The sequence below is a fragment of the Pseudorasbora parva genome, chromosome 19 (assembly GCF_024679245.1).
Source record: "Pseudorasbora parva isolate DD20220531a chromosome 19, ASM2467924v1, whole genome shotgun sequence".
Lineage (NCBI taxonomy): Eukaryota > Metazoa > Chordata > Actinopteri > Cypriniformes > Gobionidae > Pseudorasbora > Pseudorasbora parva.
Genome location: NC_090190.1, coordinates 31,202,421 through 31,219,832, shown reverse-complemented (window position 1 = coordinate 31,219,832; position 17,412 = coordinate 31,202,421). Strand labels below are relative to the sequence as shown.

Here is a 17,412-nt window from a genome sequence, read left to right as displayed (position 1 = left end):
GTCTGCGCGGTGGTGAACGCGCGGCAGGGCCCGGGTCTGCGCGGTGGTGAACGCGCGGCAGGGCCCGGGTCTGCGCGGTGGTATATATATATATATATCTCACTTTAATAAAATGAAATATGACATAAAACACAACCCAGTTACTGTTGTTAAATGTCAGTTTATGTGTGATCAGTAATAGCCATTATAAAAGTATAAGTAAAGCTATAAGAAGCTATACAAAAAATAATCTGCACAATTCAGTCAAAGTCAGTGTTTGTTGGCTACAACAGCAAAGTTAAATAGCCTAAAATAATAAAGCTATGAAACTTCACTTTGCCCTCAGCCAAAACTATTTGGCAGGGAACAAATTATAGATTCATGATCTACACAAGACAAATTATATCTCATGTTTAACCACTACAGAGACATCAGAGCCAGCGGCAAACGTCAGAAGAACTAGCCGAGGAAAAGCAGCTCTCGGCGGGGTTAATGAGCGCTGAGCGCCCGGTGGTTTACTGGACCTCACAACTTCTCTTTATAAATAAAATGCAGATTTAAACTACATTCCCACCTGAAAGTCTTAACTACATTTTGTGACACATTAACAGTAGTATTTTTAAATGACATGGAGTTTCTCATCCGCTATTGATGCTTGCTTATTGGTGCAAGATGCATTCTGGGATACCGGTATGTCTTAAGTCCACATACGTCACTTCTCAATGCATCTTCGATAAAAGGGGCAAGGATACATCCTGGGATTTGAACTGTACTTGACTAAATGTGAACTTTGAATTGGAACAGTACTTGGGGAGCAACTGATGACGTTTCACAAGTACAGACAAGAACACTTAGTGAGAAACAGCCACAGAACAATCACAGAAATGTGAATTTGATCAGGGTTTGAGCTAAACTCTGCATGGGAGTGTTCCTTCAGGACCGGATTCGTGGAACCCTGGCCAAGTTGAACAGCCAATCAGTTTTCTCTCTTGACTGATGACAATGGATGCCAATTCAACATGCTCAGTTGGCCAAAATACCCCTGATGGACTCCACTGGGCAGTCCAAGGCTCAACGACCGACTGTCAGCTTGGTGTGTGGGCCTTTAAACCTCGTCCCTGCAAAATTACATTTATCTCGCCCCATGTTTGAGTGTAATGCCTTCATCTCAAAATCCAATCATCAAAAGATGCAGAGAACCAAGTCTCATCTTAATCTGTTACAAATATATGGAAAAATATGGAAGAAAAGATTTGCATCTTTCATCGCAACTTTCTTTCATTGCTAAACTAATATTTAGTTGCAGTTAATGAAAGTTAAGGGAAAAAAAATGACGGCGTGTTCATGTGCTGCAGTAATGTCGCCTGCTTATTAAAACTTTATATTTATAGTTATCACCATAGTTGTCATCCTTGATGTAAATGAGTCTCTAAATGTCCTTTTTGTAAAGTAGACTGATAGCATGGTCACCTTCTCTTTGCTTAACTAGCCAGGATCGATACGGATGTCACATTTTATCAACGATAACTCTTTGACCTGATGAGGGAAAAGCACTTTGGTGGCCCACATTGCACTTGCATTACATTTTAGCATGATTTGCTAACCTTTTAAAACGCACCAATTGTTTGAAGAAATCACTATAGAGCTTTAAAAGCTTGGTTTTTATGGGTCTTGATTGCAGAGAGTGCTTCTCGTCTGACGGGTCATGACCCAAAAATGTGTCCCTGAGCTGTTTTGATAAGGTTGTGGAAGGGCAGAGGAACAACAATGCTAAATGCTAATTATAAAATGCAGTACTGTGGTTTTTTCTTCGGGAGCTCAAGTGGTGACCCTCAGTTGAGAATCACTAGGTAAAGCATTCCTGTCATGTTAGTGAAAATGTACATGCCAACTTCTGAACCTGTCTTTCTTGCTTCATTTAACAGGCATGTAGCGTCACATGCAGCCTTTTATTACAGAGTAATTCCACGAACCACCTGCTGTTCCTCCCACAGCACAGAATACATCGAGATGACCTGTTTTCTGTGTGAGGAAGATTAGTGGAATATTTGGTTTTGGAAATGTCAGTCAGTGTTGTGTTTAGGGGTCACTGTCTCAATGAATGTATGCGAGTGTGACTTGAGGGGTTCAATTTAGGCCATGGAACACTGGGAAATGTGGCTGACCGTTTGGGTGTTTACTCATTTAACTTGATACCGCCATCTTGTGGCAGTTTATTGCTAGTTGCATGTTACATTGAGTGCATCGTTTTCATGATTAATGCTAATACTGTTCAAATCAGAACATTCAAAATCTTTTGATTCCCAGTTCTTTAACAGCTATGCTATAGGATCTCAAGTAAACAATCCATACTCAAAAGAAACTTGAAGCACAACTTTTTGATATCACCTTTTTCTGAGGCAATTTCTGAAATTCTGGGATGCCACTGAACCATAATGCATATATAGAACAAGTGGAGATGTTAGTGAATTTTCTGTGGCAGATCTGTCAAAGTGTGTCCAAAGGATCAGCCTAAAAGCATTCAGGAAGCCACAGAGGTTCTTAAACTCTTCCAAAGAAATGTGGGTTGGGAGAGGAGCAATGTGGAAACCACTGCTAACCAAGAACATAAAGTCTCATCTCTCATCTGCCAAAGAGCACCTGGCTGATCCCCAAGACTTTTGGAAGAATGTTCTACGAGTCAAAAAGGGAACATTTTGGATGACATGTGACCCATTATGCCTGGCGTCAAGTGAAAACGGCATTCCAGAATCTAACAATAGTCAAACATGGTGGTGCCAGTGTGAGGATGCCTTGCAGCTTCAGAACTCACCATGATTGAATTGATGGTTAAATTAAGTTGTGATTTATCACAAAAAAGAAAAGAAAAAGAAAACCCTAATATAATAATGTGGTCATGCATTGGTTTATTGCAGTGGTTCCCAAACCTGTCCTGGAGGACCACCAGCCCTGCACAGTTTGTATGTGTCCCTCATCTAACACACCTGTTTCAACTCATGAGCTCATTAGTAGAGACTACAAAATCTGAAATGGATCTGTCAGATATAGGGAGACATGGACAGGTTTGGGAACCACTGGTTTAGTGTAACATGACTTTATCAACATTTTATTTTATTTTGGTGTGTGTATATATAATATAATATATATATATATATATATATATATATATATATATATATATATAATATATATTATATATATATATATATATATATATATATATATATATATATATATATATATATATATATATAATATATATAATGAATGAATGCATGATTGGTGCATATAACATACAAAGAATGGTGTGAAAAGGGAAAAACATCCAGTATGCAGCAGTCCTGTGGGTGAAAATGCCTTGTTGATGCTAGAGGGCAGAGGAGAACGGGCCAACTGATTCAAGCTGAAGAGCAACTTTGACTGAAATAACCACTTGTTACAACCGAAGTATGCAGCAAAGCATTTGTGAAACCACAACACGCACAACCTTAAGGCGGATGGGCTACAACAGCAGAAAACCCCACCGGGTTCACTAAAATCATGTCACGTTTTGATATGTATCTCGATACTGAACTCACAATACGATATGTATCCCGATATTTTAAGCCAAAATAAATTTTAAAACAATTTTTGTTTACCTTTTTATTATTATTATTATTATTATTATTATTATTAGTAGTAGTAGTAGTAGTAGTAGTAGTAGTATTATTATTTATGTTGTATTATCAGGACCCACAAATATTCCCCCATTACATTATTATACATTATATTCAACATTATGTATAGTTGTTGTATGATTCTATGTAATAAGATTATTAATGTAATCATTGAAACTCTATTTTCCCCCCTCACGCATTAGTCACTCTTTCAATGGAGGCAGCATCTCTCCCCATGCCTGCTATACCCTGCCTCATGCTATTAATGCAGTAGCCTATGTAAGAATGAACCATCTGAAATGTTTTGAATAATCATACCACTAAAACCTTGCGCGCAGTTCAGATGATCAATGTAATCCGTCACAGTTCTAATCGCAAGAAAGCTTGTCCGAATGACCGCTCTCAAACTAAACGTTTAGCTCATCCAAGAATTTTAATTCTGCATTTTCTCTCTCATGTTGTTTTCGCGAGTCACGCAACAACTTGAACGTCCGTGTTTACTACAGTATGAGCATCGTGTTAAATATATATTCATCACATAAAGCCAATGTGTCTCTTCAGAAGACTAAAGAATGTTTGGATTAGACACTCGATTAGTTAATTTTACAAGCCTTTATGACATTTGCATCTTTTAAGTTTGAGAGGAATGGACTTTAAAAATGGAGGGACATAAATCCCTCAGGTTTTATAAAGAATATCTTCATTTGTGTTTGGAAGTTAAATGAAAAACGACACGATGGTGAGTAAGTACATGATGACAGTTTTTGATTACATTTGTGGTAGCCTACATTTGTTAATTTGTGTTTGGGTGAATTAGACCTTATAAATAAGCCTACTACAGCAATTTGAGCTGTCAACGATACATATTGTCATATTTTTATATCACAATATATCGTTTAACGATATATCGTTACACCCCTAGGTACCACTCATCTCCATTACAAATAGGAAAAAGAGGCTACAATTTGCACAAGCTCAGCAAAATTGGACAGTTGAAGACTGGAAAAATGTTGCCTGGTTTGATGAGTCGATTTATGTCGAGACATTCATGGTAGAGTCAGAATTTGGCGTAAACAGAATGAGAGCATAGATCCATAGTGCCTTGTTACCACTGTGGAGGCTGGTGGTGGTGGTGGTGTAATGGTGTGGAAGATGATGTGTTCTGCTATGATGCATTTTTCTTTGCATATACATTTCTTAAAACATTTATTGGAAATAGAAAATGGTTTTAACAATGTAAATGTTTTACTATCACTTAATTTAATGTATACGTGCTGAATAAAAGTTTTATTTGTCTTTTTTTAAATGACTTTTTTGCCTTTTTATGTGAAATAAAATGTTTCTGCAGTATGACAAATAAAAGTACAAATATTGCACAATCTCTTAAGTAATATGCATAATAAATTAATTAAAGTTTCCTATTGAATATGAATTGAATATATTAGTTAAGGCAGTTTTGTGGCTACTGCTAATGCAATTTTGTGGCTTTTTGAATGACATAAGACTCAATTTCTTTCTCTCTTCATGCATGTTTTGTTTTGCTGCAGAGGATGATGTAGATCTGGAGGCTCTGGTGAATGACATGGCCTCTCTTTCATCCTATGAGAGCATCTATGCAACCTGTGGGACCCAGCATTCGGACTCCGCCCCCCTCTTGCACCGCACCGATGGCAGTGGGCTCCATGGCAAAGGAGTGGCCCCACAGCTACGGGCCCTTAGTAATAAAGTGACCACCCCCCACTCTCCAGCCCAAAAGCTCCGGCGATCTCAGCCAATGCACATACAAGCTGTCAGGTAATGTATATCCACCATGCAGTTTTTTTGTTTTTTTACTGGTAACAGAAACCTCAGAACATCAATAAAGTTGTAATTTCCAGTCCTGGAGTAATTTATTTTTATTCTATAATTGGAAAAAATACAGCAGCAAAAACTGTAATATTGAATAATTACAAAAATTGTTACAATTCAAATGAAGCCGTTACTGAAGTCTTCAGTGTCACATGATCCTTCTCAAAACATTGTAATATGCTGATTTGGTGATAAGTGTTGAAAAAAAATTGTGCAGCTATGCCTGCTAAACATTTCAGAATTCCTTGAATAAAAAAGTTTAAATGAACAGCATTTATTTTAAATACAGTGTTGAATAACAGCATTTATTTTAAATACAGTGTTGTAAATGTAAGAATCTTTAATATAATTTGATCAATTTAAAGCAATTGAATCCTTCTTGAATAAAAGTATTAATGTCTGTAAAAATATTACTGACCCAAAACTTTTGAGTTAATAATGGAGCACAAAATTGTGCTCCATTATGCTCTAATATTTCATCATTTTGAGCTTGTTTTTGTCAGTGCAGTTTTTTTTAAATTCTTTTATTTAAAGGTAGGATAGGTAGGAATTGGTTAAACTTTTTTTCCAAATTTGTTTAAACTTTCTTTATATATCAATACATAATTAAAATGCAAGTACTCTGAAAAAGAAAATATAAAAAATTAGTGTCTGTAGACCTCTCAGGACTGTTTTAAAGACGGCTCATTATTTCCATTCACTCCACCTTCTCCCTTCTGGGCTCTTTCCAAAGCCACACCCCCAAAATACATGAACGCGCCTCACCGACCAATCAGCTGGAAGACGCATTATTTACCTGAGAGGAGCGGTGTGCATGTAGTGGCAACATGTCAGAATCCCATTTAATAAAAAATCTAACTTTATCAGTATGAATATAAACAAATAAGATGTCTTTTAGTACTCACTATCAAGCTAGAATACCGGTACTGCTAAAGTTTAAAATATATTTTTGTATGATTTGATAACGAGCTAGTTATATTTATAAGGCAAAGAAAACAGGTAGCATCATGTTTTTCCAATAACATCAGTTATACTGTAATGAAGATGAATTTCGTGTAAGATTCATAGCATATACTGTGTTTTGCATGTAAGAGTTTCCATGATGAGAGCATTGTTGATTAGTAGCTAAAGCTAATTTAGTTCTAAAAAAAAGTTCCTGGATGCGGTGTACTAGCTTTTACACATGGATTTTGTTATCTAAAGTTAAATTTTGTGAAATTCAACACAACAGCGATCAACTTGAGCTAAACATATTTAATATTTATCATCTCTACTAATGGCTAAGTGTATAACATTGTAACTTTATGCTATGTAATGTTATGTTAACTATATTAGGCAGCTACATGTGCTAGTGATACATGCTTCATGAAAACATAAACCACAAAAATGTATAATCAAAATGAAAGATTACCTGTCCAGCAGAAATACAGCCAGCAATGAGTCGTTTTTCAGGTCCCTCAGTTCTCACCATCGTTGAAAAGCCACGCAGATATTTACTCGCGTTTGATTTCTTTGTTTATCCAAAGACTTTCTGTGCATTGCCTTTTCTCGTACTGTCTTCGTTTTTTTGCATTGTTTGCCTTCGCTGACTGCAAAACCCTGCACTGTGAATTTTGAATGCTCTTTCTCTGCCATTATTTTGCCTAGGTTTCTTGCCTCTTGAACTGCTCAAATCAAACGAGGATGTGGGCAGATCCTGTAGCGAAAGCGGTGGTCGCCATGGTAGCGAGAGAGAGAGTGACAGTCGCCCAAGCCAATCATTTGTTTCGTCCTGAACGAAAATAATTAGCTGTGTTTATTGCAGATTAAAAAGTCTAGAGTCACTCGATTTTTATACTCTCCTTTTCAGAGTACTTACATTTAAATTATGTATTGACATATAAAGAAAGTTTAAACAAATTTGGACAAAAGTGTTTTAGATCAGTCCTACCTACCCCACCTTTAATGCTATAATTATCAATGATTTAAAAATCCATTTCGAGTCATTGATTACAACTAGTACTGTCAATGTAATTAAGTGTGATTTAATAATTAAAAATAGTTCTAAAATATTACCACGGTTGATAAAAATGTAATTTTATATATATTAGAGGTGGGCATAGATTATTTTTTAATCCTTATTAAATTTACACAAGCTATTCAATCAAGAGCAGTGAGTGATGTTTTTTTGTTTGACATTAAACAGACAGCAGTAAAGGCAACTTCCCCTTTAAGACCCAATGCAAGGATTGTCGTCATCTTTCTTGACTTATAAATATCTCTATATCGACTATATAAAGTTCTCTTAAGCCATACAGACTATGTTTGCTTGGATACTCATCAATATGGACATACACAATATGTTGACATACTTTTTGTGTGAGTTTGTCCATTCAAGTGCAAGATTTGAAAGAGAACTCAATATTTGCACGCTGTGAGATGTGTGCGCACTTTGGGATGAGTGCGCAGAGATAAATCTTCTCACAGCACATGCGAGTAATCATTCGCGTCTTCTACACCCGGCTGATGACGGCGAAAATACTAGTCATATTAAACATATATATACATACACGCATACATGCATACACAGACAGAATTGGACTGCAGCAAACACCCTTTTCTTTTATTTTGACCTGGAGTCTAATAAAAAGTTGAACAGAAAAAGTAGCTTATGTAGGCTATATAACATCACTTGTTTCAGAATAATAATCACAATGTTTTATATATATATATATATATATATATATATATATATATATATATATATATATATATATATATATATATATATATATATAAAATATAATGTTATCTCAATTATTAAAAAAATCTAATCTAATAATATATAATATATCATTATAACATATTTTATAATTTATAAATTATAATATATTATAATCATTGTGTTAATTACCACTTTGTAATGCTAAAAAAAAAATAAATAATAGTAAGTCAGCTTCTCAGTCATAATCTTTTCTCTTTCCGAAATCCTCTTAGTGCTTTTTCTAATCAGCTCTTTTACACCTCACCTTTCTGCAGGGCTTCTGTGTCGTTCGCTGTCTTTCATCCGCTCTTCTCTGATCTCCATGACTGCAGGGTGTAGTTTCACACACATACACACATCGAGATGGGTTCACTCAGAGTTTCCAGCCTCTACACACTCACACAGACACACGGTCTTCTTTCGTTCTGACTCGGCCATGAACTCTGAACGGCCCACCCCCTGCTACGGTTCGGATTTTAAAAATTCCCTCAGTTATTATGGTCGCTCCAACTGTGCTGAGGCAGTCATGTATTATTCCCAGTCTTATTGATGTAGATCAAAGATCCGAAGAGGAGTTTAAAATCTGCAGTCTATGTGTCTGTCTGCTGAACTCTGCCGCACACTATGAGAGTTCATGAACTGATTCTCGGTTGGCTAAGTGGGTTTCAAATCGCTTGGTTTCATTCATATATTCTGTAGTAGAATCCGTAATGCTGCGGTGAGAATTTCATGTGGATTCTTCTGATTTATTTTTCATTAGCCTATCACTTTACAGCTCTGAAGTTTTCAGGGAACTTTAGGGCTTTCATTCCCTGCTCTGTTTCATATTGATTAAAATGTAGATGATATCGGGAATACTGCATGGTTAATGAAGCAATGAGACCTTAATGAGATGAGATGAAACTAACAAGGTGGATTCGGTTAGATGGTTTAACCTCAGGAACGGTATTCATTTTTGAATAGTTTCAAGGATAAATTCAATACAAAACTCCCTAACTCTCATGCATGCATCTCTCTCTCTCTCTCTCTCTCTCTCTCTCTCTCTCTCTCTCTCTCTCTCTCTCTCTCTCTCTCTCGCTCTCTCTCTCTCTCTCTCTCTCTCTCTCAACCCTTGTAGGAGACTTCAAGAAGAAGAGTTGCAAGTTCGTCCAGCGTCTTTGCCAGCTATTCCGAACCCTTTCCCTGAGCTCTGCAGCCCCTCGGGATCTCCTGTGCTGAGTCCTGGATCTCTGCCACAACCATCGGAATCACATGTAAGAGTTGAAAACAGACACTGCGGCTCCGAGCCCTGTAGCGATTATCTATCAGATACGCATGAGATGTTACATGAGTGATTTATTACAGGTATGAGACTTGAACCTCACTTCCTGATTTCAGTGCAGCTGGCGTCCACGTATGTTCTCACTTATGTTCATAGAAAAAACCTGATGTGGGGGTACAGCGAGGTTAAGAAAAACTCACATGATTGAGGTTAATTAGGTCTCGGCTGGTTTTGTTGTATTTCCTGGAAAACTAGTTCTGCCCTACCTTGGAGAAATGCCACATCAGTTTCAAAATCTAGTGAGCAGCCGATGTATTCAGGCATCAGAGGTGCATAAGCAAATACTGTGCTCTTTAATTGGTAGCAAAGTTATGGTACCAGTATGTATAAGATATTTTGTTTCCATCTTCATGTTATAATCATGAAGATGAGGGGAAAAAAATTCCTGTCCTACATTTTTTTTTCTTGTTTGAAAAGCCATTATACTCTGATATACATCACAGTAGGGAAGAAAAGACGATCACAACTTCCATTTCATGTCTCATTATTTCACAGTATTTCTGTGTGCTCTATGTATTTTTCACATAGAGCTGCTAATGTCGGTCTCTGCATAAGTTACGCAAACACTTGTGTGTCTTAACCGATTCTTTGAATTATGTCAGTAGTAAATAAACAATGTTTAGTCATTCTCTGTTTTTCCAGGACGGACTAAGAAATTAATGTTTATTTGTTAGCAAAAGTCTGCTGGATGATGTACTTTTGCTTTCATGAATACTACAGATTTTGTATCCCTGCCAATAGAGAGTTGGATCGACAGAGGGTTATATTAACACATTTTTTATGTACGCAACCTAGTGGCAGCAAATGTAATTTGCAGCCAGGGTCGTCTAGCAACTCTAGTGAGCTTGAAAAACTAAACTGTTGTCAGGCAATGAAATTGTGTATAGAGTTGTTAGGCGGGCTTAAAGCTACATTATATAACTTTTCCGTCCTCTAGAGGGCGCCTATTCAAAACAAAGGCATAGCTTGATGATGCCAAGTTTGAGCTCAGAATCTTGGGACATGTGGTTTTCACGTCACAGCCGGTGGAAAAGAATCGGGTTAGGACTCGTGTAGAAATCATGTTGGTGGATGTGATTATTAACGTTACTGTAGTATGAAGCAGAGCAGGACCGAGTGTTGGTGGAGCTGAGCAAGGCCGCTGGAGGGATTGTTACGTAAACACATGGTTCGCAAGCAGCTGGACTTTTATTATGACGGGACACAGTCGCCGGCGCCATTACTACTTTTTCCGGTCATGAGTATGAGGTAACGCAGCTCTGTTTATCATATTAGATACATTTAATATTGCTTAAGATTGTTATGACGTTACAATGTGGGTCCGCTCAGCGGCTGCAGTGACACGTTGCACACTGCAGTAAGAGTAAAGAAAATACTACATATTGCACCTTTAACATAATGACGGCAGAGTTGCGATGGTCTTTCAAAATGGCTTTGGCTGTGACTCTGAAAGACTTTAAACTTTTCTTTGAGAAAAGAACAAAGAACGCCACTGAAGACGTTCTTAAAAAGGAAGATGTGTTCAGAGTTTCGCTGACCGGATACAGCAAAAGTTGAATCTATCAACTAGCTCTGCTTGTTCTTCTTCATTGCTCTGGTTGTTTGTAGCACTATCCTATTGCGTAGAGAGGGAATTTGACAGAGAACTGTTTATCCCGTCCCTCGGATTGAGCCAATGGTGCCAATGGTGTGTTCCCAACATCTTGATCAGGCTAATTTTAAGTAGGTTTAGCACTGGAAATTGTTTAATATGTTGTCTACTCTCTAAAGAACATTATGGTAAAAATGGGACACACTGACAACAGATTTCTTACCTGCAACCAATTTCTTTGGGGGGGTTGTGCATAATTGATACAACGCCCCTCCATTTGGCCTAAAATGCTGTTTGTTGTCATCCTGTTCGAAATGTCGACTACAAACATGTTTTAAGATTTTCATGTTCTCTCCATATTTAAAGAGTTAGTTCAACTACAAATTACAATTCTTTCAATAATTACTCACCCTCAGGTTGTTCCAAACCTGTAAGACAGTTCTTCTTTGGAAACAAAAATAAAGATATTTTGATGAAATCTGAGAGGTTTCTGAGCTACCATAGGTAGTTATGTCATTGCAACTTTTTTCAGCCCAGAAAAGTAGTAAAGACATTGTTAAAATATTCTACAGTGACTACAGTGGTTCAAACTTAATGTTATGAAGCAACGAGAATACTTTTTGTGTGCAACATTTTTAAAAAAGTCTTCTTTTTCACGTCATTCTCCTACGCTGACAGCGCTTCCAGGTTCTACATCAGAACCACGTCAGAACGGCGGCTCATTATTGGCCGATGCCATTTGGCGTAAGCAGCACAACCCATGCATTTGATGCTGATGCAAAATCTATTCAATAATGAGCCGATGTTCTTATGTAGAATCTGGTGTTTACTACGTGAACATCAGAAGAGAATGACTTGGAAGAGAAACAATTTTTGAATAAAGTCAAACTCAAAAAGTATTCTTGTCACTTCATAACATTAAGTTTGAACCACTGTAGTCACAGACTATTTTAACAATGTTGAAGATGAAGTTCTTATGTCTTTTGAATAATGGGGGGTGAGTGACTAATAACACAATTTAGATTTTTGGGTGAACTAACCCTTTAAGAGTCGTTGCAGCCTTTAGCCACGCACTGAATCCTTCACTGGACACCGAAAGTAACTCACTTACGCTAAACATTCTTGCACCCGGGAACAATAAAAGACAACACAAAGCCATTGTTTGCCAAGATGTATTTCTGATTCTGACCAAAGCTAGGCAGTATTTGACTCTGGTCAAACGTATCCACAGCAGAGCATGCATGCGCTTATTTACTCGTGTTTGGAATTCACTAATATACACTCGTTTAACTAGCGAATCCGTGGTATACTAAACGAAGCGTTTGTGGAACTGGAGCAGAGTTTTCGTAAAGGTCTATTTTATGCGCAGATTACTCAGAATTTGCTGATATTTACGAAAGTTTCATGAATGAGGCCCATTATGTGAGTACTATGCTTATAAATGTATGTTGCATGCACTAGCCTATGTGTCTAAAAGGATGTGTCTAAAAGCCAAAGTTTTTCAGAGACAGTGATGAAGCCAATCAGAATAGGGGGATGATTAGGAGTTATGATTATGATGATTATGAATTATGGTCTGAAAGGTGCAGCACTGTAAACACCATAGACATCAAGGGGGACAATCAATAAAAAAAATTGCCTGTATCATTTATGTAATTTGAGTAATGTAATTAGTAATTTTAGGGATGCATCAATATGAACATTTGGGCCGATATTGATAATTCTTTATTCTGAAAGCCAATAAATCTAAATCCAAATTTTTACAATAAGGAAAAGTTCTCCCACTTAGAAATCATGGAGGGGTCTGAAATTGTCATCGTAGGTGCATGTCCACTGTGAGCGACATAATCTAAAAAAAAATAAAATAAACCAGAAATCACAATGTATGATTTTTTTAAACTATTTATTTGTATGATACAGCTGCACATAAGTATTTGTTAATGCCTTTACAATAGGCATTTATTAAATGCCCGAACCATCCTCCCCCCCACCTCAATTAGTGTGTGCTAAGTGAGGAGCACTTGTTTGAACCAGTCACTAATGAGGTTACAAATTCAACTAGGATGCTGCCTTAGAAGGTAACAGCCTATGTAGACAGTAGGGCAACTTGCTAAGTTTTTTTACAGAACTAATGACTCAAAGCTTATCAGGTTGCAGTCGCACAGAATGTTTCCTCTTTCGGGCAAGATTTACTTAACTCTTTCCCCGCCAGCGTGAAAAAAAAAAAAAAAAAAAGAAGTTGGCTGCCCCCGTCAGGGTTTTTGACCCTTTTCACAAAAATGTAATAGCCCATAGAATATTTTGTTTTATGAATATCTGAGCATGTAATATATCAAAAGAAAGAGCTGACCCTCTTCTTTTAAACAACAACAAAAACAAAAACGTTTTATTCTAGCATTATGCATTCCTTTTTTATCAACACTTGAATATGGGTAAGTTTCATAAAAAAGCAACATTTTGAACAAAACAAAAAAAGAGCGATGATCAAACACAGATGAAGTATATCGAGTCCATTAACACCTCTAATGCTTGCACAGTCCTGTAGCTCGTCCTGGGTCCACATTTCATTCAGTAACATTAGATAGTTTTGATTTATATGATGTTTAATGTTGATGATCACGTTATTTTGCATATGCATCTGCTTGCATACGATCGCTTGATTTACTGCGTTTTTCTCCCGTATGTTTTGATCAGGAGATTCAGTACTCATTCAGTAGATGCGAAATAGCTCCCCTAGCGTCTGACAGTGAAAACGCGGAAACCCGTAAAATTCAGTTTTTGGCCTGGAAGCGTTTTCTCACAAATAACGGAAATTAGTTAACGGGGAAAATTAGCATGAGAGCATTATTGCAAAAAGGTGCAGATGGGAGTGGAAAGTTCAGCATGTGATCTTCTGATGACGCGCAAATTAAAGAACACGGTTCGTTTTCATAATGACCAACACAATCCACCAAGCGTCTGTTTTAAAACATGCTTTTAAATAATGGCACAAATACCAGTACATTGACGAGCGCAACCCTTAGTAAATCACCTTGCATGATTCAATTACATACTCTCCTTCCATAAATTGAGTTTGAAAGGAAACCCCTACAAATGCATATGCAATAAATCCGTTTTTTTCACTGTGTAAATCCTGACAGTAATTTTTGTGCTGGAGCAAGTTGTTCGTAAACCTGGCCCATAATCTCCTGTGCAATCTTTGAACGTCACGGGTCATTCAGAGGGATTGTACTTTCCAAGTGCGCACTCTTGTTGTGTAACAAGTGCCTACGAGATAATATGTGCATTTGTCAAGCATTGTCACAAGTGTGAGATCCTGTACGGAAACGTCTCATTTTTGGCCTTCAACTCCCATTATATCTTTCCTTAGCATCCTCCGAGCGGAGGCTTTTTTCTTGGAGATGAGAGTTGCTTTCCTTTCACACGCCGCTTGCGTTTGCACTTGCGAGTGTGCGTGGATGTGTATATTTGTCCAGAACTGTGCCAGCAGTCAAAGCCCTTCCTTCCTCCTTCCTATCCTGCCTGTCCTTTCCCACAGTGCCCTGCATTAAGCTCTCCTTTAAAAGGAAAAAAAGTCATTGTATTTATATACATTGGCATGCACAAGCACATTATAGAGATCATGTTTTGTACGTCCTCTCCCTGAAGTGTCTTTGTGGGATGGCCCTGTGTTTCCCGTTCTTTACTCGGAGTGACCTCACCTCGGGTGGGGTGACATCATGTGATGTCCTGTATGTGCTGGCTGACTCTATTTCTGTCTTTCATGTGAATATGATCATTTTGTTGTTTTCAACACCCTGAGGACAGTCCATCCATCAGTCCTTTGTCCACTCTTTGCTCTCGCTTCTGTCTGGGAATATCATGTTGTGTTGTTGAGGGATGAGTCTCTCTCTCTCTCTCTCTCTCTCTCTCTCTCTCTCTCTCTCTCTCTCTCTCTCTCTCTCTCTCTCTCTCTCTCTCTCTCTCTCTCTCTCTCTCTCTCTCTCTCTCTCTCTCTCGCTCTCTTGCTCTCTTGCTCTTTCACTCTCTCTCTCGCCCTCGCTCTCGTTTTGTTCTTTCATTAGTTCTCTCTTTCATTTATTCAATCGTTCTTAAGTTCTTTCATTAGTTCTCTCTTTCATTTATTCAATCGTTCTTAAGTTCTTTCTTTCTTTCTTTCTTTCTTTCTTTCTTTCTTTCTTTCTTTCTTTCTTTCTTTCTTTCTTTCTTTCTTTCTTTCTTTCTTTCTTTCTTTCTCATAACTCATAATCTTAAAATGCATTTTTATATTATCACCAAATATTTGTATGTGCTATGTATTTGTTTAGCTAAAAACATGCCAAAATCTTGTTCTATGCATTTGACAAGCATGCAGTCTTGTTGAATGTGCTTTTTTTTCTGCACTTTTGCACAATGTTCTTCTGCTATAAAGACCATTTTCGTATGCTGTCTCTCTTTGATTTTATAGTTGAGTCATTTCAGGTATGCCAAATACTGTGCAAGACCTTGGCACAAGTTTAGTTCTTTTGAACATGCAGCTGGAAGAGATTCTTCATCTAGATTAGGGGTCAGTAGATTGTTTGCAAACATGGTCTTCCTCTCCTTTTGTGCTTTTGCCCTTGAGTGAGTCTAGAACAACCGAAGAAATCTGAAAACAGGACGTGACTGTAGCTTTGAGGTTGAAGTTCTGTTGTCATGATTAATGTGGCATCCTGAGTGGTCATGTTGATTTTGGTCCCACACTTGAATAATTCTAATAAGTGGACAAGATGTCCGTTGTTGAGTATTCTTGTTTTTGCCTATGTTGTTTATTTATTAACAACTTAATTCCTGCAACATGATCCTTAAGAAATAATTCTGATATGCTGATTCATCAGCATTGAAATGTAAATTCTTTGTGGAAATTGATCATTTTTGCTTAATTTTAAGATTATTTAAAAGAACAGTATTTGTATGAAATAGAAATCTTTTGTAGCATTATATAAGCTCTTTTAAAAATGTTTTACTGATACTGACTCCAACATTTTGAATACTGGTTTTTATGGGTGTATACATAATACAAATAGCTAGCAGATGTTTGTAATTATAATAGTTTTTACTGCCTTCTCAGAATGATTAATACATTTGTAGTAATATGTTACATAAAGTGTTTTTTTCTCAAAAAAAAAAAAAAAAAAGGTTTATATCAAACAACCATGTGGTACTGCCAATTTTTTTTTAGATAATCCAGAGAATATTATGCGATTTATCTCTTTTATTTGGAACTTCATGGACACCGACCAAAAGATAAGACCATTCATAACAAACGAACAAATTTGGCATCAGTGCGCAAACCAGTTCACATTTTTTAACCCTTAAGCGTGGTAAAAACAGTAAATGTAATATTACTCTAAATCCTGATTGGATGAGACATAGTCCAAGTTAAACAGCCAATGTACATCAGATGAATTCTACATTAATGTGACAAGTTGCAATGGTTTTTCTCATCCTTTTTTTGGGACACATCCTGTAATTACTCCATAGCTCCCATTTACTCCTTATTCACCTATTTATACTGTCCCCTGAACATACTGTTTTTGTGAAGAATTAGTACATACATTTGAGTGTGTAGCAGAAAAGTAGTTAAGTTTTGGGACCGACATCTCTGTCGCTTTTGTCAAAGTTAAAATCCCCCACATTCAATTTGATTTAACTTCCTACCTTATTGAGAGAGAAATGTAGTAGCATGTTGATCTGCCAGTCAAACTCTCCTCGTATTTGCATAATTATGTATTTAAAAGTTATGACACAACAACTTATATTTATAAAAGTTTACAATGTTGTTGCAGATTAAATATTAATGGAGATAACTTGTTTTTATTTTTTATTTTTATTGATTATTAATCAGGAGTCAAACCCCTCTATTTAAAGGGATAGTTCACCTTAAAATGAAAATGACATCAGCATTTACTCACCCTGGTGTTGTTTTATGGTGTCATATTTAATCCTTGTTCCACTAACTTGGCCAAGCATAATTGCATTTTCCAGTGAAGCTGTATGTACATGACCAAATTAGATGAGCCGCAGTTTAGTAATTTTGTTCCCAGTAGTTCTGACTAAATTTATGTAAGTTATGCTGTTTTTTACAGTACCTAAAGGGACGTGGTGGGAAAAAAAATGGATGTTTAATATTTAAAAAAGATTTCCAAAACGTTTGTGTTCCCCAGAGAAACTTTTCATTCACTTGCAAAAAAATGAAAAGCAAATTTCAAGTTTCTCGGGGGAACACACATTTTGCGAGCGAACGCAAAGTGTC

The 17,412-nt window shown here is 36.9% G+C and overlaps 1 protein-coding gene across 3 annotated transcripts in view; it reads left to right on the top strand.

Annotated features, from left to right (window-relative positions):
* Positions 1-17,412, top strand: part of grb10a (growth factor receptor-bound protein 10a) — an 81,678-nt gene that overhangs the window by 29,488 nt on the left and 34,778 nt on the right. For all 3 annotated transcript variants that reach the window (XM_067424880.1, XM_067424878.1, XM_067424877.1), the window contains 2 exons: positions 5,183-5,429; positions 9,344-9,479. In XM_067424880.1, the coding sequence (XP_067280981.1) occupies positions 5,218-5,429; positions 9,344-9,479 (348 nt within the window). In that variant the 5' untranslated portion in view covers positions 5,183-5,217. The remainder of the gene's footprint in view (positions 1-5,182; positions 5,430-9,343; positions 9,480-17,412) is intronic.